The sequence below is a fragment of the Mobula hypostoma genome, chromosome 3 (assembly GCF_963921235.1).
Source record: "Mobula hypostoma chromosome 3, sMobHyp1.1, whole genome shotgun sequence".
Classification (NCBI taxonomy): Eukaryota; Metazoa; Chordata; class Chondrichthyes; order Myliobatiformes; family Myliobatidae; genus Mobula; species Mobula hypostoma.
In genome coordinates, this window is record NC_086099.1 from 80656929 (window position 1) to 80684012 (window position 27084).

The following is a 27084-nucleotide window of genomic DNA, read 5'->3' on the forward strand; positions in this document are numbered from 1 at the left end:
GTATAGCAAGGATAAATAAATATGCAGATGTTTGTCACTAAATGTCCTGTTCCATTGACAGTATCCAAGGTTATTGGGAGTTCGTGTATTTATTTTTTTCCATAGATACAGCCTTCCAGCCCAATGGGCTGCACTACCCAGATACCCACCTACTTCACACTAGCCAAATCACAGGACAATGACCAATTGATCGATTAACTGGTACAACATTGTACTATGGGAGCAAACCAGAGCACCATGAGGAAGCCCATGCAGTTCACAAGGGGAAGGTACAGACAGTGCCAGAAATGAACTCCAAACTGTAATAACATCACACTAGCCACTATACTAACGTGGCACCCATGTTCATAATAATTCATGCAAGACCTCTTCAGTCACTGGAATACATCAGTTCAGGAGGCCCCCTGCAATGACATTTCCTGTGGAAGAGAGGAAGGGACTTAACATTCTTAACATAATTAGATTTATTTCTTGAAAATGAAAAGCTTATAGTCTCTGAAGTCTCTGAAGTTCCTGGCAGGTTTTTCTCCTCCTAAATGTGGGAAATGGGGTTGTGAATTTCTGCTTAAGTTTCTCTCTGCTAAGCTTTAAAACATTAACATGGATATTATCTGCTCCAAACATCTTCACAGATACCAACTATGGAAAGGGATAACAAGATGACTGGACTGGATAGTGTGCTGGATAATGGAATCAAGGACAATTACGTCAAGGATGAAGTCTCAGTCAGAGGAGTTTTAATTGCTGGTTCCATTATGTGCTAAATACCACTTAGTTTTTGATGAATTTACAGCCACTCAACAACTACCAGTCCCCCCACCAGTGTAGTTATGGTATTTTTTTTCTCTTTTGTTTTATACCAATCATCCTTGGCAATGTTGCAAGGCGATATAATTGAAGTATTTAAAATAGATTGAGTAGAAATATAGATATTATTTCTTCTAATGCAAACATCCAACATCAGAATAAAAGTAAAGTTCACAAATAAATTCAAAGTCCTCTTTTACATCCAGTATAGTAAAATGGATACATCTCAATTTGACAGATGGAAACCAAGTAAATTCAAAATTTCACAATGGAAGTCAACATGTTTTTGTGATATCAAGGGATATATTCAACATGATAAATGGAAATGACTGGTAATTAAATAATAGAACAGCATTAAAACCTTCAGGCTAGCAAAGAATTCTCTCTCATCAGAATGGCTGGATTTGAAAAGTCAGCAGTCAGAGGCCCAAATATTAATTCATGAGCTTTTCAATATAATGGTGATAACTTGTAAGATTTTCTGTAACACTCAGCTAAAATAGGTTTAAAGACACTAAATGGATACTAGCCTCAAAAAATATAAAGTGATGAATGTATTTGAAATCAGTGCCCAAATTTAAACTTGATGTACTTTGATATGGATCTGCTCCAACTTGCCTTGTAGCGCAATAGGTCCTCAGCAAATGACATCTCATTAATTGTTAATTCAACCCTGGAACATCTGGACAGCAAAGGTGCACACATCAGGATACTCCTTATGGACTACAGCTCAGCATTCAATACTATCATCCCTTTGAAACCAATCAATACGCTTCAAGACCTTGGCCTCAATAACTCCTAGAGCAATTGGATCCTTGATTTCCTTACTTGCAGACCCTAGTAAGCTCAGATTGGCAGTAACATCTCCTCTACAATCTCCATCAGCATAGGTGCACCACAAGTCAGTGTGCTTAGCCCCTTGCTCTGCTCACTTTATACTTATGACTGTGTGGCTAAACACAACTCCAATGGCATATTTAAGTTTGCTGATAAATTCACTGTCAAGGGTGGTGAAGAATCAGCATATTAGGAGGGAGATTGAAAATCCGGCTGAGTGATGCCACAACACCAACCTCGTACTCAATGTCAGCAACATATCAAGGAGCTGATTATTGACCTCAAGAGGAGGAAACCATGAGCTAGTTCTTATCAGAAGTGATGAGGGTCAGCAACTTTAAATTCCTCAGTGTTATCATTTTAGAGGACCTCTCCTGGGCCCAGCATGTAAGTGCAATTACAAAGAAAGCTCGGCAGGGCATCTACATTCTAAGGAGTTTGCGAAGATTTTATGTGACATCTAGAACTTTGATAAAGTTCTATAGATGTGTAGTAGAGTATATTGACAGGCTGCATCATAGCCTGGCATGGAAACACCAATGCTGTTGTTCAGAAATGTAGTGGATTTGGCCCTCCCCACCATTGAGCACATCTAGGCAGAGTGTTGTCACAGGAAAGCAGCATCCATCATCAGGGACCTCCACCACCCAGGTCATGCCCTCTTCTCACTGTTGCCATCAAGAGGGTTGTACAGGAACCCCAGGACTCTCAGCACCAGGTTCAGGAATGGTTATTACCCCTTAATCATCAGGCTTTTGAACCAGAGATGATAACTTCACTCACCCATTACTAACATGTTCCCACAACCTGTTGGAATCATTTTCAAGGACTCTTCATCTCATGTTCTCGATACTTATTTGTTTTTTTAAATTATTATTTATTTTTGTATTTCTTTTGTACGCTAAGCATCCGTTGGTGCGGCCCTTCATTGATTCTATTACGGTTATTATCCTATAATGGATTTATTGAGTATGTCTTCTAGAAAATGAATGTCATGGTAGTATATAGTGACATACATGTTCAAAGTACATTTATTATCAAAGTATATATTACATATACAACCTTGAGATTCATATACTTTGATTATAAATTTACTTTGAACTTTATGGCACAAAAAAAAATTAAATTTTTAGTCCAGCAAATACATCTGAGCTGGCAATCCCTAAAATTCCAGTGTTCCAAAGGCAAGAACAATTTTTTTTTAATTCACATCATGCTGTTTCTAAGAACGTAATTGTCTGCCAATGCCTACGTAATCAAGGCCCCCTCCAAACTTGGTCATTCTTTCGGCTTCTCCCTCTGATTTGGCCAAATACACAAAGGCTTGAGAACATATTCCACTAGGCTCCTGCTATAATCAGACCCTTTAACAGCCGTCTTACATGCTAAAGATGAACTCCTGGTCTCTCAATCTACCTCATAAAAGCCTTTGTACTTTATTTGTCTACCTGTACTGCATTTTCTCTGTAACGGTAACATTATATACTGTACTCTGGTTTTCCTTTCTGTACTTCTGAAATTGAATGATCTGTCTGAATGACATGCAACGTGTTTTTCACTGTATCTCAGTACATGTGATAATAAACTAATTACCAATGTCAATGAAAATGTAATTAAGCAATAATGTATTAATTACATTGCAAAGAATTGCAGTCAGATGAGCAACTATTCTTTATTTAATATTTTTTTCCACAGTTTACAATGATTAGGCCAAGGTATAATACACTAATTAATAGTATGCCATCTTAGTGTATGACACTGGTTATCCTTGCTATTTTAAGATTTATTATCTTATAAACAATTTGAGAGTTTTCTTCCAGCGAAATAGGTACACACTTTGTAAATTTACCATTGTACAATTATTGCTCTATAACATCAAATCCTATTATAATAGTCACATAATTTATTTCAGACTAAGGTAAGCAAGTATTTAAACAAATCTCTATATCAACTCTGAGTTGTTGCTTCTAAGATATTAGCACGAGCCATTTATACAACCAAACAAAAATTTATATATCTTGTGACTATCCCTAAAATATACTGAATAATTTCTAACAGTCTCATTATATGAAATTTGTGCGTTCATTGGGGTTAATGACGGATCATTACTGTGTTTATATCTATTTTTAAACAGTCCTTATTTCCAGTAAACTATAATTATTTAGTGAACATCAAACACCGTAACAAATCTGTGAACTTGGATGTTGGGCTTTTATCTTTATTTATTTATTTTTTCTTTAATTGGGTTTTTAGGTTCCTTGCATTGTGACATGTGAGCAAACAAATCTCAAAGTTGTATAATTTATGCATTCTTTGATAATAAATGTACTTTGAAACTTGAATCACAAACTGCAGACAACAGATTCGAGCCAATAAATGACTGTGCAATCTGCAATGTTATATAGGGAACATAGTAGCCAATATGTGGACAATAAATTTCCTTTGATACCTGTCATAAAATCTGCATAATTAATTTTACTGATGTTGACTGAAGGTTCAATTACAGCTTGGAAATTAAAGATCTTCTCATCCCACCTCCCCCACCTCCACACCATGCTTGTTATCAAAATCCTGTTGTGAGATATCTCCATCTATTAGAGATACATCTATATATAGAGAGAGAGAGAAAGCTGGGCCTTAATTGAAAAATAGCACTTTTAATAGTATAATGTTCCCTCAGTACTGCTTTGGAATGTCAGTGTCCTTATTTTTTAAAGCACATCTCTGGACTGGGACATGAACATGCCACCTTCTGATTCAGAGGCCATTTAGCACATCACAAGAGTTGCATGCACTCATATAACATTGATACTTTTTGAGAAAGTTTAAATGTAAAAATCCATTTCAATATAAATCCTGCCATTACCTAATGAATAGATTAACATTATAGTAATCATTATAGCATTTCCTCATAACAATGCCAAGGCACTAAAGGGTCATTGAAGCATTTCTTCATTATAACTTAACAACAGTTTGATCACTTTCGATTGAAGGGGTCAGACCACACTTTCATTCCTTAAAGAGAGATTAAAATTCAGTCAACATAGGATTTGTGACAAGAAGATTATATTTCAGAGATTGCCACATTTAAAATATAAAGCCGAATACTGAAAAAATTAAGTTAAACACCTGCTGTCATATGATATTCAATTTCAATGACAAAACTAGGTTATACAGTAACTGATTGTTCTACCAGCCCCACAAAACACAATGCCACCATTAAACATACAATGTCAATCATATATCAATTGCAAAATATATATAATGAGCTAAAGGAAAATATGATCCTGAAGATGCAATGTTAAACGAAGTACTTCTGAATTAAAAGTAATGGTTAAAACTTTACTACACATACAATATATGCACTTACAAATATGGTATTATAAAGTACGAATAAAATCAATTATACATTAAATTTTATGATGGAGCTACCCTCCTTTTGATACAGTGTCTGTTGTGTCAGACTGCCCAACTGGTGGGAGTATCAATGTAATAAATGTTGTATCTTACTATAAAAAAATACAATTTGCCATTCCTCTGTGATTAACAAACTATTTGCAAATACAAACAACTACAATCCAGAAATGAAAGAAGATTTGAGTACAAACTAATAGATCAAGTAGGATTCACAACAAGATCAAGATGAAAGTGGGCTGAAAACTTGGCCATAGACCAGGCAGCAAGCTCCCTGCAATTGGGAGACATCATCAGCAACCCATGCCTGGGATGGCAAGGCCTCTGTTCTGCACACTTCCAAGGATGGGGGAGGGCAATTGCAAGGGATAGGTGTGACATGGTCCAAACAGGTACAGAACTGCCAGAACGAAAGAGAGTTATCAAAGGCAGTGGAGATGGGTCACAGGGTGCCTGGACAAAATGGGATCTTCCTAAGTGCAAGATCACTTGAGCAGAGCTTTGGAGGCTGGCTTCTGCATTTCTTTCCTTCTCAGGTCCGTGTATGACACTCTCTCTACACCATGACAGCTGCATACATGGGGTCTGAGAGAGAAGCCTAACTGCAAGCTTTGTGATCAGCGGGGTTCACTGGCACACATACTGTCAGGATGCAAAAGAGCTTTAACACAAGGACAGTGTAGGTAGCACCACGACAAGGTCCTGCTGTCTCTTGCTGACACACTGGAGAGGGAGAGATGTAAAAAGTGACCAGTTGGCAGAGGGGCGAACAGGGCAGTCATTTTCTTCAAGAAGAGGACCACGCCAGTCATGTCAGAGGCCTAAATCCAATCTGCTGCAAACTGCCAAATCATGGGAGATATAGGCAGGAGGCTGCAGTTCCTGGAGATGGTGCAAATCACACTTCGACCAGACATTGTACTATGGTCCAACAAAGACAAGAAAATCATTCTGGTGGACCTCACAGTACCATGGGAGGAAGGATGCAAGGAGACTCACGAGAGGAAAGGCCTGATGGAGTGCAGGGACAAAAGATGACAGATGTGGCTATTTCCCGTGGAAATTGGCTGTAGAGGGTTCCCAGCAAGGTCAGCATGGAGGTTGCTGTTTGCAATGGGCCTTGACGAAAAGAGCAAGAACCAAGCAACTTGCAGTATGGATGCTGGGGAGGGGAGCAGAAAGAGCCTCTTGCTGGATATGGAGTAGGTAAGAGGAGTTGAGCTAGAAGTCAGGAGCAGATGGGCAGTGACTTGGCCACCATCACTGACCGCCAACTAGAGAGTGCAGTGGTTAAAAGTTGAAACACTCTATGAAGGTTGGACACCACCTGACAACATCTGCCTCTGGCCAAAGGCTACAGTTACCTCTTCAGGTCACTGGTGCATGATGGAGGCAAGGATATTGCTGCTCCACAACAAAATTGTAGCCAAATGTGGTCAAGAATGAACCAAATACATATGATTTACTGAATATTGTTAATGCATTTTTAGTGTTGTTTATAACTTTTACAGGGGATTGTATCCAAAGTAGAGTAAATGTAGGAAATATAATGTTCCAACAAAACAAACAAAAAAATAAACTCTAAGAACAGATACTACTAATTTAGGGATATAATGTAAAACAACAAATTTGTAGTTATTTTCAGATTTTTGCAATTTCACTTGACACAATAAATGATAATTTAAAATATAATGTTAAAAATAATTTCTGCAGTCCATGACGAAGTGCCTAAAAGCTTACCTCCAGGCTGAATTTCCTCCTGGTTTATTCCAGTTCGATTCACCTTTTGTTCCTGCTCTGTTTAAAAGGAGTTGTGCAATTAACAACCCAGTCAATACTGTGCTGTTGAAATATTCAGAATAGTAGTTAAGTAAAACAATTCGATTAAGATAAACAGAAACTCCACAAAATAGCTTAAACAGCGCAGTCCCAATTTTAACTTGGAATAAAAGTGTCTGGTTTTGTTTGAGAGCAGACAATGCAGGAGAGGTCCAATGATTCATTATAAGGTTTCGAGAATAGGTAAATGGGGGAAATAGCACACAATGGAAATAAGATCAACAATGAGATGCAACAGTCAAACTCTGGACTTAAAAACATGGATAAGGGCTGGGTTGAAAATACTGAATTAACAGGAAAATAACCTTCTTACAAGCTCATCTCACATTCCTTTCAGAGACCTTGAAGTATTTTTTCTTACTTGCAACACAAGCAAAGCCAGAATTTATTGTCTAGTCCAAATTGCCCATCAGAAGTTGGCTGTAGGCCATCTTGATTTGTTGCAGTCCTTCTGGTAAAGAAAGAGACATATGCAGGTGTTCTGGTGGACATAGTCTGTTTGTCTTCTTTGATGATAGAGGACACATGTCTGAAGTGCACTTATTTGAATGCTGCACTTGTATTCAGTTTCTACTGTTGCTCTTGACAATGCATTCCTGGGCCTAACCACCAACCTGCATAAGTTGATTCTCCTGTCATTTATATATCTTTTGCTAATCAGCTTCATTCTTCATCTCCCATTTCTTGATCTACAAAGAGAAATTTCTCTCCATTTGCAATTCTCAACCATAACAAATCTAAGTACCACTATCAAATCACAGTTTCAACTCCTCAAGGAAAACAACACTGCCTTTTCATCCCTGGCATCATTTTGATAAATCTCCTCTGAACCCTCACTATAATTTTCAGATCTTCCCATCTACCGCCTATTATTTTCTAAAGTTCTATATATTCTGGAATTATTCCTGTGGATCGGAGGGTCGCAAATCTGTCTTCTTTATTAAGGAGAAAGAAAATAAGCCTTAATCTTCTTAATGTTCTTAGTAGCCTGATAACAATACAGAGAATGCAAGAATTTGTTAAGAAGTAATAACTGAACACCTAGAAGAGAACAAAGAATGTTGCAACGTGTAAGGAAAATCTCAATTCATTTATCTGCTGAAACTCCTTGAGGATGTAACTAGCAGAACAAAAGGGAACCAGTGGACGTGATGTATTGGAATTTTCAGAAGTTTGATAAACTGCAAAGGAATAAATCAGTGAGATTAGGGAACAGAATTGGGGGAGATACACCCCCAATTCCGTGTTCTAAGGGGGCATAGCTAGAAGGGGCTAGACATTAAAATGTGCATAGGAACACCTTCTTTCAGAGCTGTGAATATCTGCAATTTTCTGCCCCAGAGGATGGTGGAGGTTAGATCATGAGAGAATTCCAGGATCATTAGGGAATTCAGAGGATTAAAGACTACAAGTCTACCCTGCGCACCAGTGACCAGGATGCCTCACTCCCTGAGAGGCTGAACGCCTTCTGCGCCTGGTTTGATATGCAGAACAAAGCGCTGGTGAGGAAGGAACCCCTCCCCCAGGGAAGCAGATGCTCTGTCTGGCTAAAGCTGTGGTGAAGACTCTGGCCAGAGTCAACCCACACAATGATATACAGTACCAGCTCAGGTTCTGAAAAACTATGCAGTTCAGCTAATGGAGGCGCCAACAAATATATTCAACAATGGAAGTCCATTGACCCCTCAGTTTTCAAGGCGGCAACCATCATTCCAATGCACAAGGCAACAGGAACTTGCCTAAATGACTATCGTCTGGTGGCATTAACTTCAACCATTATGAAATACTTTGAACGGCTGGTCATAGAGTACATTAAAGCCTCACTTGCAGCTACATTGGACCCTTTCCAGTTCACTTAACGCTCAAATTGATCCACTGACGACACAATAGCCTCTGCCCTCCACTCTGTCCTGTCCCACCTGGAAAATGGGGTCTTATATGCCAGAATGCTGTTTATAGACTTCAGTTCACCATCATACCCTAAACACGGGTGGGGAAACTGTCCTCACTGGGTCTCAACATCTCCCTCTGCAAGTGGATACTGGACTTCTTAACAGAAGGACCTGTCAGTCTGTGTGGGCAGCAGTCTCTATTCCCATTACACTGAGCACTGACGGTCCACAAGGCTGTGTGTTTAGCTTGTTCCTTTTCACACTGCTGACGCATGACTGTGTTGCAGGGTTCAGCTCAAACCATGTCATCAAGTTTGCAGATGACACAACATTAGTTGGCCTCATCAACAAAGAATACAGAGAGGAAGTGGAGCAGCTGGTGGATTGGTGTGAGAAGAACAACCTAAGCCTGAATATGGAGAAGACCAAGGAAGTCATTGCGAACTTGAGGATGGTGCAGATGAACCCCCCCCCCAACTTGGAAAATATATAACTTCTCCATAGAGAGTTAAGTGCACCAAGTTCTTGGGAGATTACAGCATTGATGACCTCACCAGGTCCCTTAATATTACCTCCCTGGACAAGAAGGGACAGCAGCACCTTCAATTCCTAATAAGATTGAGGCAAGCCAGGCTCCCCACCTTCATCTTAACTGTGTTCTACAGGAGCACCATTGAGAGAGTCTTGACAAGTTGCATCTCCATCTGGTATGAGAGCAGCCGAGCATCAGACTGTAAGTCCCTACAAAGGACTGTGAGTGAGAATGGATTACTGGGCAAAAAGCAGAGTGGGAATAAAAGGGATAGTTCTTGGGATGGTAGGCTGTGACTCATGGTGTACTGTAGGGACTGGGGCTTAGGAACCAGCTTTTCAAAATTTCCATCTACAATTAGGCTGAGGAGAACAATTAAATTTCAAAGTTTGCTGAATATACTAAACTAGGTGGGATTATAAGTACAGAGAATTATGTAAGGAGACTTAAAGGGGATATCAAAGAGTGAGTAAGTGACAGAACATAAAGTGGAAAATATGAGATCATCCATTGGTGCACTTAATTAGGTATTAGGTAATGGTGAAATTTCCAAATTAAAACGGTTGTGCTCTTCTACAAATCCTGAAGATCAACATGCAGGTACATTAGGTTAAGAGCATGCTAGCCTTTGTTAGAGGACTAGAAGTCTTTTGACAATTGTATAGGGACCTTGTCGCAGCCAGAACTAAAGTACCGTGTAGTTTTGGTCTCCTTACCCAAGAAATGATTATTCCTGTCAAAGGTGAATGTAATAAAGATTAAAGTTCAACATACAGCAGGTCAGGCGAGTGAGGGACTGGAGCTTGATTCTCTAGAGTTTTGAAAAATGAAAGTTCTCATCAAAAGGGCCCCATGGTAGCACAGCAGTTAGCATGATGCTATTACAGCAAACGGTGTTGGAGTTCGCAGTTCAATCATCTGTGAGGAGTCTGAACGCGTGGATTGTTTTGGGTGCTCTGGTCCAAAGGCACACCAGTTAGTATGTTAGTTGGCCATTGTAAATTGTCCTTTGATTAAGTGGGGGTTTGCTGAGCGGCATAACTCAAAGCGCCAGAAGGGCCTATTCCACACTGTATCTCAATAAATAATAAAAACTTGTATAATATAAAAAGCACGACAGGCTAGATGCAAGAATTCTTTTTCCTAGTTGAAGAATCCAGGACTAGGGAACAAGATTTCAGAATAAGTAGCCTACTTAGGACTAAGATCAGAAATTTCTTCACTCAGAAGGTAGTGAACCTCTGGAATTCTTTACTCCACTGGGCTAAAGACATTGCCTTGTTCATTTAAAGCAGAGACAGGGGTGTTTCTGGACACTAAGGAAATTAAAGGATATGATCAGAGCTGGAAATTGGCACTGAAGTAGATCATCATATTAATAAATGGATGATCTCAAAGGGCCAGATGGCCTGCTCCTGCTCATCGTTTGAAACCATCAAGAATCAAGACTCCAGCCGCAGCCAAGCCAGTATTTATGAAGGGTTCAATGGACTACTTTGCTCTTGTATTCCATGCCTCTATTTTCTCAACCTGCCCAGGAATTTATATGAACACAGCACATAGACGCTATTTTCCCTCTACACTTCTATCCCTTATAGGGATCCATAGTATGGAAGCTAACAGAGAGGATTCTTAAAGATAGCATGGGCAGAAAGAAAAGGCTGGGAATATCAATAACTGTGGCGCTTCTCTTCCTGACGAACTTAACGTATTCTACACAAGGTTCGAACAGAAGGGGAGCGTCCCGCTCCCTCCGGATGAACCGGATCTGGTGCCATCGAGATTCAGCGTCACCGAGGACGTTAGAAGGGCCTTCCTGAAGATAAATCCAAGGAAGGCGATGGGCCCAGATGGCATCCTGGGACGGGTTCTCCGGGCCTGTGCAAGCCAGCTAGCTAGAGTGTTTGCTGACATCTTCAACTGCTCCTTGCTTCAGTGTAAGATCCCCTCGTGTTTTAAGAAGGCAACGATAATCCCAGTGCCGAAGAAGAGCAAGGTGGCATGCCTGAATGACTATCGACCTGTGGCTCTGACATCAATTGCTATGAAGTGCTTTGAGAGATTGGTTATGGCACACATCAACCACAGCCTACCGGTCAACCTCGACGCTTTGCAATTCGCCTACAGGAGCAACAGGTCAACGGCAAATGCCATCTCTCTGGCCCTACATTCCTCCTTAGAATACCTGGAAAATAAAGATGCATACATAAAGCTCCTTTTCATTGACTAAAGCTCTGCTTTTAATACCATCATTCCAAATAAACTGATTCCGAAGCTCTGGAACCTGGGCCTTAGCACTCAGATCTGCAGCTGGATCTTCAACTTCCTCACAGACAGGTCCCAGGCTGTAAAAACAGGGGACAAGCTCTCCTCTACCATCACTCTGAGCACCGGTGCCCCACAAGGCTGTGTACTCAGCCCCCTGCTGTACTCACTGTACACCTATGATTGTGTAGCCAAGTTTCCATCAAACTCAATATATAAGTTTGTTGATGACACAACAATTGTAGGCCGTATCTCGGGTAATGATAAGTTTGAGTACAGAGAGGAAATTAAGAACCTGGTGGCATGGTGCAAAGACAATAACCTATCCCTCAACGTCAGCAAGACGAAGGAATTGGTTGTTGACTTCAGAAGGAGTAGTGGACCGCACGACCCAATTTACATCGGTGGTGGGCAAGTGGAACAGGTCAAAAGCTTTAAGTTCCTCGGGGTCAATATCACAAATGACCTGACTTGGTCCAACCAAGCAGAGTTCACTGCCAAGAAGGCCCACCAGCGCCTTTACTTCCTGAGAAAACTAAAGAAATTTGGCCTCTCCCCTAAAACCCTCACTAATTTTTATAGATGCACCGTAGAAAGCATTCTCCTAGGGTGCATCACAACCTGGTATGGAAGTTGTCCTGTCCAAGACCGAAAGAAGCTGCAGAAGATTGTGAACACGGCGCAGCACATCACAGAAACCAATCTTCCGTCCCTGGACTCACTTTACACCGCTCGCTGTCGGAGAAGTGCTGCCAGGATAATCAAGGACACGACCCATTCAGCCAAAAGACTTTTCGCCCCTCTTCCCTCCGGGAGAAGGTTCAGGAGCTTGAAGACTCGTACGGCCAGATTTGGGAACAGCTTCTTTCCAACTGTGATAAGACTGCTGAACGGATCCTGACCCAGATCTGGGCCGTACCCTCCAAATATCCGGACCTGCCTCTCGGTTTTTTTGCACTACGTTACTTCCCATTTTTCTATTTATGATTTATAATTTAAATTTTTAATATTTACTAATTTTAACTATTTTTCCTATTTTTAATATTTAATATTTGTAATCCAGGGAGTGTGAAGTGCAGATTCAAATATCGCTGTAATGATTGTACGATCTAATACTAATTGTTTGGTGACAATAAAGTATAAGGTATTTATGAACATTTGAAAAAGTACATCTAATTAGGGACAGTTAGCATGACTTTGAGGGCAGGTTGTCTGACTAATCTGTTTGGAGCTTTCGAGGAGGTGACAAAGGGGAAGGATGAACGTAGAGCAGTGCAAGTTATTTACATGGATTTTAGCAAGGCATTTGAAAAGGTCCTGAATGATAAACTATTCCAGATAGTTAAGATTTGAACAAAGGGAACTATGGTGCTATGAGGGAGGAGCTGGCTCAATGGAACAATACCCTAGCAGGGATGACAGTGGAACAGCAATGGCAAGTGTTTCTGGGAATAATGCGGAAGGTGCAGGATCAGTTCGTTCCAAAGAGGAAGAAAGATTCTAAGGGGAGTAAGGGGAGGCCGTGGTTGACAAGGGAAGTAATGGACAGTATAAAAATAAAAGAGAAGAAGTATAACATAGCAAAGACGAGTGGGAAGCCGGGGAATTGGGAAACTTTTAAAGAGCAACAGAAGGTAACTAAAAAGGCAATACGTGGAGTAAAAATGAGGTACGAAGGTAAACTAGCCAAGAATATAAAGGAGGATAGTAAAAGCTTCTTGAGGTATGTGAAAAGGAAAAAAATAGTTAAGACCAAAATTGGGCCCTTGAAGACAGAAGCGGGTGAATTTATTAGGGGAACAAGGAAATGGCAGACGAGTTGAAGAGGGATTTTGGATCTGTCTTCACTAGGGAAGACACAAACAATCTCCCACATGTAATAGTGGCCAAAAGACCTAGGGTAATGGATGAATTGAAGGAAATTTATATTAGGCAGGAAATGGTGTCAGATAGGCTGTTGGATCTGAAGGCTGATAAGTCCCCAGGACCTGATGGTCTGCATCCCAGGGTACTTAAGGAGGTGGCTTGAGAAATCGTGGACGCATTGGTAATCATTTTCCAATGTTCTATAGATTCAGGATCAGTTCCTGTGGATTGGAGGGTGGCTAATGTTGTCCCTCTCTTCAAGAAGGCAGGAAAAGAGAAAACAAGGAATTAACGAAAACCAATTTCCCTCGGGATCAATAAAGTATGACAATGACTAGACCGGTTAGCCTGACGTCGGTGGTGGGAAAGATGCTGGAGTCAATTATAAAAGATGAAATTACAACACATCTGGAATAGTAGTAACAGGATTGGTCCAAGTCAGCATGGATTTACGAAGGGGAAATCGTGCTTGACTAATCTTCTCGAATTTTTTGAGGATGTAACTATGAAAATGGAAAAGGGAGAGCCAGTGGATGTAGTGTACCTGGACTTTCAGAAAGCCTTTGATAAAGTCCCACATAGGAGATTAGTGGGCAAAATTAGGGCACATGGTATTGGGGGCAGAGTACTGACATGGATTGAAAATTGGCTGGCTGACAGAAAACAAAGAGTAGCAATTAACGGGTCCCTTTCAGAATGGCAGGCGGTGACCAGTGGGGTACCGCAGGTTCAGTGCTGGGACCGCAGCTGTTTACAATATATATTAATGATTTAGATGAGGGAATTAAAAGTAACATTAGCAAATTTGCCGATGACACAAAGCTGGGTGGCAGTGTGAAATGTGAGGAGGATGTTATGAGAATGCAGGGTGACTTGGACAGGCTGGGTGAGTGGGCAGATGCAGTTTAATGTGGATAAATGTGAGGTTATCCACTTTGGTGGTAAGAATGGGAAGGCAGATTATTATCTAAATGGAGTCAAGTTAGGAAAAGGGGGAGCACAACGAGATCTCGCTGTTCTTGTACATCAGTCACTGAAAGCAAGCATGCAAGTACAGCAGGCAGTGAAGAAAGCTAATGGCATGCTGGCCTTCATAATAAGGGTAATTGAGTATAAGAGCAAAGAGGTCCTTCTGCAGCTGTACAAGGCCCTGGTGAGACCACACCTGGAGTACTGTGTGCAGTTTTGGTCTCCAAATTTGAGGAAGGACATCCTTGCTATTGAGGGAGTGCAGCGTAGGTTCACAAGGTTAATTCCCGGGATGGCAGGACTGTCATATGTCGAAAGATTGGAGCGACTGGGCTTGTATACTCTGGAATTTAGAAGGCTGAAAGGGGATCTTATTGAAACATATAAGATTATTAAGGGATTGGACGTGCTGCAGGCAGGAAGCATGTTCCCGCTGATGGGTGAGTCCAGAACCAGAGGCCACAGTTTAAGAATTAAGGGTAGGCCATTTAGAACAGAGTTGAGGAAAAACTTCTTCACCCAGAGGGTGGTGGATATATGGAATGCTCTGCCCCAGAAGGCTGTGGAGGCCAAGCCTCTGGATGCTTTCAAAAAAGAGATGGCTAGAGCTCTTAAAGATAGTGGAATCAAAGGTTATGGGGGTAAGGCAGGAACTGGATACTGATTGTGGATGATCAGCCATCATCACAGTGAATGGCGGTGCTGGCTCGAAGGGCCAAATGGCCTACTCCTGCACCTATTGTCTATTGTCTAAGATACATAGGATCCATGATTACTTTTCTGACTGTGTCCAAAATTAGCTTGCCCGTAAAAGACAGAGGTCAGTGATGAATGGGCCTCATTTTGGATGCAGGTCTGTGACTGTAGAGTTCTGCAAGGATCTGTACTGGGACTTCTATTGTTAATATTGGATGAATTATGATGGTATTGTGTTAAGTTGCAAACAACACAAAGATTGGTAACATTGTAGATTGCATAGAAGATTCCTAAAGATATTGCAGGATCAGTTACAGATATGGGTGGAGAAATGACAGATGGAGTTTAATCCATACAGGTATGAGGTGCTACACTTTGGGAGATCTAAAGGGTCAGCACACAGTTAATGGCTGAATCCTTAGCAGCACTGAAAAACAGAGGGATCCTGTTGTCCAGGTACATGGCTCTCTGAAAATGGCAAGGGTTGTTAGGGGGGCAAAAAAGGTTCATAGCATGTTTGTCTTCATTAGTCGAGGTACTAAGTCAAGAGACAGGAAGTAATGTTACAGCTTCTTAAAACTCTGGCTTGGTCACACGTATTGTGTTCAATTCTCATTACAGGAAGGCTTTGGAGGAGGTGCAGAGTTTACCAGGATGCTGCCTGATTTGGAGAGAGAAGACATTGCACAAGTTGGGGCTGTTTCCTCTAGATGAGCAGAGGCTGAATAAAGATTTGAGAGTTTATAAAATTATACTAGGTAGTCAGCCAGGATCTTTTTGTCAGGACGTCTACAGGCTGTGTATTACAGATGAGGGGAGAAAGTAGAAAAGAAATACAGAAGGCAAGTTTTTTTAAAAAAACAGATGGCTGGGGCCCTGGAATGCATTGTCAAAGGTGGTGGTGGTGGAAGAGGTAGTGCATTCCATACTTCAAAAAGAGTATTTAGTATTTAAGCAACTCTTAGGATAGGCACATAAATATGCAGGGAAGGGAGGGATATGGTCAATATGCAGGGAAGAGAGACTAATTAATGAGTTATTAGTTTAATCTGTTTGGCACAACATCATGGTGTAAAGGGCTTGTCCTGTGCTGCACTGTTCTACTAGCGAAAGGCTGTGGGGAGTTGCAGAGTCGGCCAGTCTCATCACAGGCACAACCCACCCCACCATCGAGGACACCCTTAAGAGGCGGTGCCTCAAGGTGATATCCATCATGAAAAAAACCTCACTATCTGAGACATGATCTCTTCTCATTACTATCATTAGGGAGGAGGTACAGCAGCCTGAAGACCCACATTCAACACTTCAGGTACAGCTTCACCACCTCACCATCAGATTTTTGAATGGTCCACAGACACTACCATTCTATTCCTCTTTTACACTATTTATCTACTTTTTGGTAATTTACTGTAATCTTCCTGTCTTGCACTATTCCACTGCTGCAAAACAACACATTTCACAACATAGGTCAACAATAATAAACCTGATTCTGCCTCTCCTCATCCTCTGTACTCAACTGTGTGACTCTTCTCCTTCCTCATCATTCTCACATCACTTGCTCCAGTTTCACGGCTCCACTCCACCCATATTTTCTATGTTTCTATCTATCTTTATTAGCCCATGGGTGCCAAGGTAGCGCAGCAGTTAGTGTGACACTATGACATCTCGGGGCGTCGGAGTTCCACTCCCACATTTTTGTAAGGAGTCTGCATGTCTTCCCAGTGGAATGCGGTGCGTTTCTACCGGGTTATGAGAGAGTGGAATGAGCTGCCAGTCCGTGGTGCAAGCGAGGTTGATTTTAACGTTTAAGAAGTTTGCATAGGCACATAGAAGGGTATGGAGGACTATGGTAGCGGTGCAAGTCGATGGGAATAGGCAGTTTAAATGGTTCGCGTGGACTAGATGGGCCCAAGGGGGTGTTCCTGTGCTGTACTTTTCCATGAATAAAATAAATAAACAAGGCCAATCATTTCACAGGTGCTCTCAGGTTTGAAGCTGCCGCGCTGGACCGACGGCAGAACGACGACTGGCCAACTGGCGCCACCCCGCCATTCCAATCCCAACTGCCACCGGCACCCCGAGACGCTGACGTCAGAGATGCCGACCCTTCACCCCGCATTAATGGAACCTCGGGCACCAGGGGACAAAGCGACCGACGGCCCTTCCCGGGGGCCGCGACTCACGGTATTCCTCAGTGTAAATCAGCGGACGGAAGTAGATGGGATAAAACGTAGCTCCGAGTGCAGCCGCAAAACCGCCGAACAGCAGCACGACGCGCAAATTCTTGGCCATGACGGACGAAACTCGGGATTGAACAAATTGACAGCGGAACCTCACTGCGCCTGCGCTGTCACGTGACGGTGGAGCGCTGGTCTGGGGTCAAATCCCTTTGGCCAATGCGCGTGCGTCGAAGGATGTCCGCTTCCAACTTTTTCCCCCTGTCGAAATACGTATCCATTTTCGCGTTTAGTAACTTTTTGCCTCAGTTGCCACTCTGTGCAGGGAATGCAAATACTCATGTTTCAGTCAATGAAAAGAATAATATTGTAGATCAGATGCTTCCGAGACTTGTATACAGTAGAGAGTGGGGCCCTGCAGAGTGATTCCCATCCACAGAAAGTAGGGAGAAATCTGAACTTCTTGGCTACCCCTCGGAATCAGAAATGACTTGCTACCACTCGGATTCTGTAGGTCTGAGGTGACCTTGACGTTAAAGTGGACAATGCAGTCAATACCACAGACAGGGCAGGAGGTGCTTGATGGGATGGGCAGGCGGATAGTCTGTGAGGTAATTCCTTTGTCATTTACAGCAGCCTTCTGTATGCTCCCAAAACACGGATTCAAGGTTGTCTATGCTCCTCCAATTTGAACATTCATGAGCACAAGTTAACATAAGTCTGTGTGGTGCCTTGGGAACATCATTGATTCTTTCTCAAACACGAGGAATTTTAATTCCACATCCCATTTCCATTCTGATATGTCTATCCATGGCCTCCTCTACTGTAAAGATGAAGCCACACTCAGGTTGAAGGAACAACACCTTATATTCCATCTGGGTAGCCTCCAACCTGATGGCATGAACATTGACTTCTCTAACTTCTGCTAATGCCCCACCTCCCCCTCGTACCCCATCCGTTATTTATTTATATACACACATTCTTTCTCTCTCTCTCTCCTTTTTCTCCCTCTGTCCCTCTGACTATACCCCTTGCCCATCCTCTGGGTTTCCCCCCCTCCCCCTTTTCCTTCTCCCTGGGCCTCCTGTCCCATAATCCTCTCATATCCCTTTTGCCAATCACCTGTCCAGCTCTTGGCTCCATCCCTCCCCCTCCTGTCTTCTATCATTTTGGATCTCCCCCTCCCCCTTCCACTTACAAATCTTTTACTAGCTCTTCCTTCAGTTAGTCCTGACGAAGGGTCTCGGCCTGAAACGTTGACTGTACCTCTTCCTAGAGATGCTGCCTGGCCTGCTGCATTCACCAGCAACTTTGATGTGTGTTGATTGATTCTTTTTGTCTGTTCACCTGGTAATCTCACTCTGTGAGTCTGTTTGGCTTTGGATACAATCAGTAAAACCATCTCAGTGTAATTAAGAGCTTGATGCTGGCCTGGTCGAGGGTGCAGACATTTTTTTTTGCCTTATCTGTGCAGTAGATTTGGAAGGATTCAAAGAGAGAACATTGTCTCCCATGCATTGAGGTACTTGTACAGTTTATCTGAGTTTCAAGAGCTTATAGGAGGGTAGAGTTCATTACTGCTCCTTCGCCAATGGGTTTTAAGCCATATTTGAAGTCTTGAACTTCGAACAACTTTGTCTTCACTTATTCAAAGGCAGTGTTAGTGCATTGAACGGAGTGGTGAATTCCATCATCACCACTGGCTCTCAAGATACAAGAAACAACAGATGTTTTCCAGGGCATTCTGTGAACCTCTATTGTCAAAGTGTGGTGACAATTTGGTGACAATTTGTGTTGTATATGTTGAACGTGAGGCCTGCTTTCTTGTATGTTTCAGTGATTTGATTTGGAGTTTGGCTTCAAACGCGCACAAACCTAAGTATCATTTATAATTTGCAGCTCAACTGCTTAGCTTGAGGTGACCTTGGTTCTGGAGAGAAGGCATTGTGGGTTGACCAGTTTCCTAAATCCTGCAGATTTATTTTAACACCAGCAGAGAAGTTATTAGAGGTAAAGTACAACATTGCAATATAAAGATCATGCCAGATTGGCAGGGTGCGGACTCATTGGTTACAAGCATAGCTTATGTGTCACCATAAAGCAAAGCTAAGAACCAAATGCTACCTGGCCTCATCCCCCGGGTGCTAACTCACCATCACTAAAGCCAAAATGGCAATGTATACCCAGTGACAAGGACACTTCAAGGGCCTGGAGACACAAGAGTCTGTAGATAAAGGAATCTGGAGCAACAAACAATCTGCTGGAGTAACTGAGTGGGTTGAGGAGCATCTGTGGGAGGAGAGAATTGTTAATGTTTTGGACTGAAACCATACATTACAACCCAGGTTTTGACTCAAACCATCAACAGTTGTTTTCCACCCACAGGTGTTGCTCATTTTTCCTCCAGCAGATTGTTTGTTACTTAGAAGGCCTCCCAACTGTGAAGCTGTCCTTCGTATGAGCTCACCGCAATCTGTTAGGTTCAGTCTTGCCACTGCTGCTACTCAACGAGTGAAAAGATCATATTGCCATGGGCAAGGAAAGAGTTAAATTTGATTTCTCTTTGGTGTATGCTAAAATGTGACACAAAGTGGAAGTTTGAAAGACAGAATCGTGTTAGTCTGGAATGTGAGAATATTTTGAGAGAGTACAAGGGAACCAATCCAATGTTTTGAGAACTTACCAGTCTACAGCCTGAGCAGATAATGGTGATAAACACGTTTGTCTGGAAAGGTACTGGTGTAAAAGTTACGTTAGATTTTTAAAGGGATTTTGAAGGGTATAAAAATGGGCAATTTCTTTGTGTAATGTATAATCTACTCTTAGGCTGGGTTGTGACTAGTACTCAGAGTTGGCGATAGAGACAAACAGATTGAGAGATGGAGAGAGTGAGAGATACTGGTAAATCTGCTGGATTTACTGTTGGACATCTGCAGTTATTTATGGCAGTACATTGTGGTTCCAAGGTTGTCAAGCTGAGGAGTGGTGGTGGGGACAAGCTCCCACTACCTAAAAGTGTTCTTCACGGCATGCGCCTCAAATAGCCTCTGACCACCAAGTCCAATTCCTGGCCTTCTCGTGTGACTTAGCCTCTAAGCCCAGTGGAACTGTTTCTACTGACAGGAGAAGGGGCGAAGGCGGGTCCTGGCACCTTAAAACCAGTGCTTCGGGTAGATGGAGCTCGTCAGCCTGGGAAGGCAGTCCATCTAAGAGAGGGAAAACTCTGATTTCAAACCTCCGCTGCCTTGTGGCCATACTCACTCATGGGAAAGGCTTCGGGAGTAAACACTGAGGACAAGTCCGGAGATGGAGTCCCTAAGGCAGTCGGACATTGCCTTCAACCTCGTTCTGGCAACTGCTGCGACGACACTGGTGCCAAGCTGTATCAGCCCTTGCCCTTCCCTTGGACAATATCGGTGTCGTGGAGAGGGGAGACTTGCTGTATGGGCAACTGCCGGTCTTCCATACAACCTTGCCCAGGCCTGCGCCCTGGAGAGGACACTTCAGCATTGCCTCACCGTGATGGCACAGAGACTTTCCAGGTGCAGATCCATGGTCTCGCGAGACTAACGGATGCCACCAATAATTAATATTGTGTAGAGTGGCTTAGTGACTGGTTGATAAATATTTTGTCTTATAATTTTTCTTGCTTTCTGTATTTTATTCTTTGTATAACTTAATTTCTTATGACCTTTTACATGTGTACAGCCCCTCTCTTGTTTGTGGATACCTCGCTGCTGCTTTGGAAAAGAACAAGGAATAAATGTTAAAATATTTTCATTACACAATATAAGAAGCAACATGGCTTGGGGGAGCTGATGGTATCCATGCTGAAGTTCTAATACTCAGTGGTGAGGAACTTAAGTCACAAATCCACAACCTTACCTAGTCCTGATACAGTATCTTGACCTAAAACGTTGACTATCCCTTTCTCTTCACAGATGCTGCCTGACCCACTGAGTTTGTTTTTCCTTCCCCAGATTCCAGATCCTCACAACCTTCACAACATCGCTGGTCAGATCTGGGAAGATAAGTGCATGCTAGGAGACCTCAGTCATCATAACCATAATGATCTTCTAAAAATCATTTTTTAATTTGATAATTTGAATATTTTTTGATTTAACAAATTTGAGTCATTAATTGTAGAAAGGTTTTCTTGTAATATGCAGAGGTGGGGGAAAAAAGGGTCTTTGTCAATCACATTCTTCTACTGAAGAGCTGCTGCCCAAATCACAGACTAGATTCATCTAATATTACCAATACAGAGGCACTGGGCTCTCACAAGGTCAACACTGCCAATAAACTTCACAAAGTTTTAATTGCTATAATAACACAATGGACAGCTGTATAAACAAAACATTGATTGCCCTTTAGTTATTAGCATAGTTGAGATTTGTTGCAAGAAAGAAATTGAAGTTTACTAAAAATAAAAGACTATAATAATCAAGAGACAAGTATAGTACATTCTGTGACTGTTACCGAGAATCCTATGGAAGGATGTAAATACATAAACCTAGTTATGTGATGTTAGTGTGTACTGGAATGGAATTTTATTTAATGAGTTTGTATATTTCTAAATCTTCTCCCCATCACAGATTACACGAACCAAACTTGCAATCACACCAGTCACTATAACAGCCTGTAGTCTTTTAAACATCAAATTACTCCATCTCACTTTAGAGATTTCAGTTCTCAAATTTCGTGTAATACGTGCATTCTGCTCTTTCTCTGTAAAACACTGAGGCTGTACTTAATGTGATGATTAAAACACATAATATATTTTTATGTGTATTCATCAACAGATGCGTGATGGAAAGTATGCTGACTGGCTGCATTATGGCCTCGTATAGGAACACCAATGCCTTTGAGTGGTAAGTTCAAAAAAGGGTAGTGGATTCAGCTCAGTACATGACAGGTAAAACCCTCCCAACCATTGAGCACATCTACATGAAACATTGCTGTAGAAGGGCAGATCCATCATCAAAGATCCTTACCACCCAGGTCATGCTGTTTTTTTTTGCTGCTGCCATCAGGTAGAAAGTAAAAGTACCTTAGGACTCACAGCACCAGGTTCAAGAACAGTTACTACCCCTCAACCATCAGGCCCTTGAACTAAAGAGGATAACTACATTCATTCTACTTCTGGTGTTCCCGCAACCGAAGGTCTCACTTTAAGCACTCGCTATTTCATGCTCAGTATTTATTGTTATTTATTTACATTTGCCTTTGCACAGTTTGTTGTTCATTGATCCTGTTTACAGTTATTGTTCTATAGAGTTACCAAGTATGCCCGCAGGAAAAAGAATCTCAGGGTTGTATGTGATGACATGTATGTACTCTGTTAATACATTTTACTTTGAACTTTGATTATGGTGTATTATATAATACACATCAAAACACCAGATTAGTACAGTGAATCTTAATCTTAAGCAGTGAACTAAGTGTACTGTTTTGTTCCTGTGACTTATTAGATTTAGATTTATTTATTAATCACATATACATGAAAACATACAGTGAAATGCATTGTTTGAGTTAAATAGAATCTGAGAATATCAGAATCAGGTTTATTATCACTGGCACGCGTCATGAAATTTGTTAAATTTGCAGTAGTTCAGTGCAATACATTATAAAATAAAAAGAAAATAAATAAATAAATAAATAGTTGTGAATATGTGTATTTTGAATGGATTAAAATAGTGCAAAACAAATAATATATGTTTTAAAAAAAGCGAGGTAGTGTTCATGACAGGGGGGAAGAAGTTGTTTCTGAATCGCTGGTACCTCCTTCCTGACAGTAACGATGAGAAGAGGGCATGCCCTGGGTGATGTGGGTCCTTAATAATGGATGTCACCTTTCTGAGGCAACCCTCCTTGAAGATGCTTTGGATACTATAGAGGCTAGTACCCAAGATGGAGGTGACTAATTTTACAACTTTCTGTAGCTCCTTTTGGTCCTGTACAGTAGCACCCTCCCCTTCCCCCCCGTATACCAGATAGTGATGCAGCCTGTCAGAATGCTCTCCATGGTATATCTACAGAAGTTTTTGAGTGTTTTACTTGATAAACCAAATCTCTTCAAACTCCCAATGAAATATAGCCACTGTCTCGTCTTCTTTATAACTGCATCAATATGTTGGGACCAGGTTAGGTCATCAGAGATCTTGACACCCAGGAACTTGAAACTGCTCACTCTCTTCACTTCTGGTTCCTCTGTAAGGATTGGTTCATGATCCCTCATCTTACCCTTCCTGAAGTCCACTAACGTTGTTGCTGCGATACCACAGAACTAGCTGGTATATCTCGCTCCTGTATATCCCCTCATCTCCTTCTGAGATTCTACCAACAATGGTTGTATCATCAGCAGATTTATAGATGATATTTGAGCTATGCCTAGCCATACAGTCATGGGTATATAGAGAGTAGAACAGTGGGCATACACCCTGAAGTGCACTGGTGTTGATCGTTGGCAAAGAGGAGATATTATTAACAATCCACACAGATTGTGATCTTCCAGTTGGGAATTCGAGGATCCAGTTGCAGAGGGAGGTACAGAGGCTTTGGTTCTGTAACTTATTAATCAGGATTGTGGAAATGATAGTGCAAAATGCTGAGCTATAGTCAATGAACAGGATCCTGATATAGGTGCTTGTATTGTCTAGGTGATCTAAGGCTGTGTGGAGACCCATTGAAATTGCGCCTATCATAGACCTACTGTGGCAATAGGCAAATTGCAGTGGGACCAGGTCCTTACTGAGGCAGGAGTTCATTCTAGCCATGACCAACCTCTCAAAGCATTTCATCACCGTAGTTGAGACTGCTACTGGGTGATGGTCATTAACGCAGCTCACAATACTCTTTTTTAGCCACTGGTATAATAGTTGCCTTTTTGAAGCAGGTGGGAACTTCCGAACATAGCACTGAAAGGTTGCAAATGTTCTTGAATACTCCCGCCAGTTGTTGGCACAAGTTTTCAGAGCCTTATCAGGTACTCCATCAGGGCCTGCCACCTTGTAAAGGGTCACCCTTCTTAAAGACAGCCTGACATTGGCCTCTGAGACAGAGATCACAGGGTCACCGGGGGGTAGCAGGGATCTTCAGATCTTCACAGCTGTAGTTATAGTCTCCCTTTCAAAGTGAGCATAGAAGGCATTGAGTTCATCTGGTAGTGAAGCATTGCTGCCATTCATGCTATTGGGTTTAGCTTTGTAGGAAATAACGTCTTGCAAACCCTGCCAGAGTTGTCGTGCATTGGATGTCACCTCCAACTCGCTCGAAATTGTCTCTTTGTCTTTGAAATAGCCCTCCCCAAGTTATGCCTGGTTTTCTTGTATAGACGTGGGTTACCAGACTATGCCACAGATCTTGCCCTCAATGGATGACGTACCTCCTGGTTCATCCACGGCTTTTGGTTTGGGAATGTACAGCAAGTTTTCGTAGGCACATACTTATCCACGCAGGTTTTAATGAAGTCAGTAACAACTGTGGCATACTCATTCAGATTCAAAGATGAATCCCTGAAATCAGTCCAGTCCACTGATTCAAAGCAGTCCTGTAAATACTCCTGTGCTTCTCTTGTCCATACCTTCTTGGTCCACACTATTGTTGCTGCAGTCTTCAGTCTCTGCCTATACTCAGGGGGTAGAAGTACAGCCAGGTGATCAGACTTTCCAAAGTGTTGGGAGCCACCCACAAGTGCTGCCACACATTGCTGCGCCAAAATAGCATGCCCACAATGTTCAGCTTCAAGCTCTGGAATCACTAACCTCAGGGCTTCAACCTCCAGTCTCGCCGATCATGAGCTTTTGACATCAGGACCTGCCAACTGATCTTGGGCCTCTAATCCTGGGACTTGCTTACATTGGACCTCTGATCCCAAGACTCACCGACCTAGGGGATCATTAGCCCTCACTCTTTGAGTCCACAGACCTCAGACCTTGAACCTTGGACCTTGGACCTCCATCTTTGGAGATTGCTAACTTCCAACTTTGGAACACTCTGACTTCTGGCTTCTCCAAGAGTAGTCCTATTGCTTCATAGTTAATAGGAACAATCTACAAAACTAAAAGTTCACACTTATGAGACACTTTTCATTTCAAGGCGGGAGGAGAAGATGGCAGTGCGACGCAGCACGCACAGCTCTCCGGTGAAATGATATCGTTTCTGTTAAATAGGGGCCGTGGACAATTCTGATTTGATGAAGACAGACCTGAGAAGCAGAGGAATATCTGGAGAAATTTCTGAAATGCCTGGTTCACCGCTGTTGTTACTGTGCAATCGAGATTCCCGGCTTTGCCTGCTGCTGGCGACCGAGGCTGAGGTCGAAGCGTTCGGATAGAGATGGTACTCGGTGTCGGAGGGCTGATCAGAGCTCGAAGTTTTCGGACGACTCAGAGTCGGACTGTGGTCAGGCATGGCAGGGAGAGTTTTCTTCCTTCTCCCGTCTGCGTGAGATGTGGGACTTTCGAGAAACTTTGATCTTTTTTACTGTGCCATGGACTGTTCTTCATCAAGTTATGGTATTGTTGCACTGTTGTAACTATAGGTTATAATTATGTGGTTTTGTTAGTTTTGCAGTCTTGGTCTGTCCTGTGTTTTTGTGATATCACACCGGAGAAATTTTGGATCATTTCTTAATGCATGACAATAAAAGAGGACTACGTGTCCTCATAATCTAAAAAATCTAATAACCGTTTTGATAGCAGTCCCACCTTTGCAATTTGGTTCTGGAGATGAAAATAATGATGTCATGTGTCTAAAGTTCCACACCTTCATGAATAACAAAAATTCTACAAATTGATGATGTCCATTGTCAGTAACTAGCATATCTAGTATTCCACATTCAGTCAAATTTCCAGTTTTGGAAATTATTTCAAAATAATGTTTGTTGAGGTTGAAGTAAGTCCAGTTCAGAAATTACATACAATATGTAGTCTTTGTAGATGTCATAAGATCAGATCTAATTTTCTTCCACAGTGCAGCAACAGAATTATGTTCATGTTTCCTTAGCTGACAGATTTTTGAGGTGCCAAATAAGTATCACACAGTATTTGAACTCAAATCACAAACTTGGCTAGTGGTGACGATCTTAGGCACCACATCCATCGAGGTACTGTTAATGAAACTTGAATTTCCTGTCTGACCAGATATTTACAACTACAGGGGATATGCTGTACAGGATCTACTGTTTCATCAAGGTTAATCCAGTTCTCTTCTTTAAAAGTTGTCTATACTCAATATTAAACACCCGAGAATATTTTTGCATCAAACACTTCCTGATTATTGGCATATACTCTTTTAATTCTTGTATTGTGAATCAGTGGATGGCATTTTATTAAGAAAATCATTATTATTATGCTTTATAATATACATGCTCAAACATGCCATTCTGCCCAGAAGTGTTTTCATAATCATACTATCCACATACTTGCAGTTCAACTTACACTTGTATATGCCATAAACTAAATTTTGAACTGTCTTCTAATAGGCAAGTAAGTTACACCATGATTACAGATCTGTTATTTTGCATTTGCAAATTTAAAAATTTTGATTGTTTTCTTATATTGGAATAAAATTGAGGTTTTGTATCTATTTTGAATGTCAATTACTTGATTTTATTTTACATGTATCTCCCTCAAGATCATCAAAACCAAAAGTATTGATCTTATTGACAACAAAATTGTTCCAATCAATTCCTCATCAATTATTCTGGCTGGTTGATCATGTGCAGGCATTTCCTTTCTCAGGGATTTCTTTGAAAAGTAATTGATCATTTTACCCATAATATTCTTTA

The 27084-nt window shown here is 41.6% G+C and overlaps 2 protein-coding genes across 3 annotated transcripts in view; one reads left to right on the top strand and one right to left on the bottom strand.

The window, feature by feature from the left end:
- Positions 1 to 3275: 3275 nt before the first annotated feature.
- On the bottom strand, positions 3276 to 17479 carry smim20 (small integral membrane protein 20). Of its 2 annotated transcripts, none has more exons than XM_063043338.1 (3): positions 17301 to 17479; positions 6799 to 6895; positions 3276 to 4659 (listed from the first exon to the last, which is right to left on the bottom strand). In XM_063043338.1, the coding sequence occupies exons 1-3, from the start codon at positions 17407 to 17409 to the stop codon at positions 4641 to 4643; spliced, it is 225 nt and encodes a 74-aa protein (XP_062899408.1). In that variant the 5' UTR covers positions 17410 to 17479; the 3' UTR covers positions 3276 to 4640. The 2 variants fall into 2 exon arrangements, with proteins under 2 accessions (XP_062899408.1, XP_062899409.1); XM_063043339.1 differs by having other exon boundaries at positions 6799 to 6855; positions 17301 to 17474.
- LOC134344089 (protein sel-1 homolog 3-like) overlaps positions 6910 to 27084 on the top strand; it is a 129011-nt gene continuing 108836 nt past the window's right edge. The window contains exons 1-2 of the mRNA XM_063043336.1: positions 6910 to 17301; positions 22097 to 22165. The gene's annotated coding sequence lies outside the window, so the exon portion shown is untranslated. The remainder of the gene's footprint in view (positions 17302 to 22096; positions 22166 to 27084) is intronic.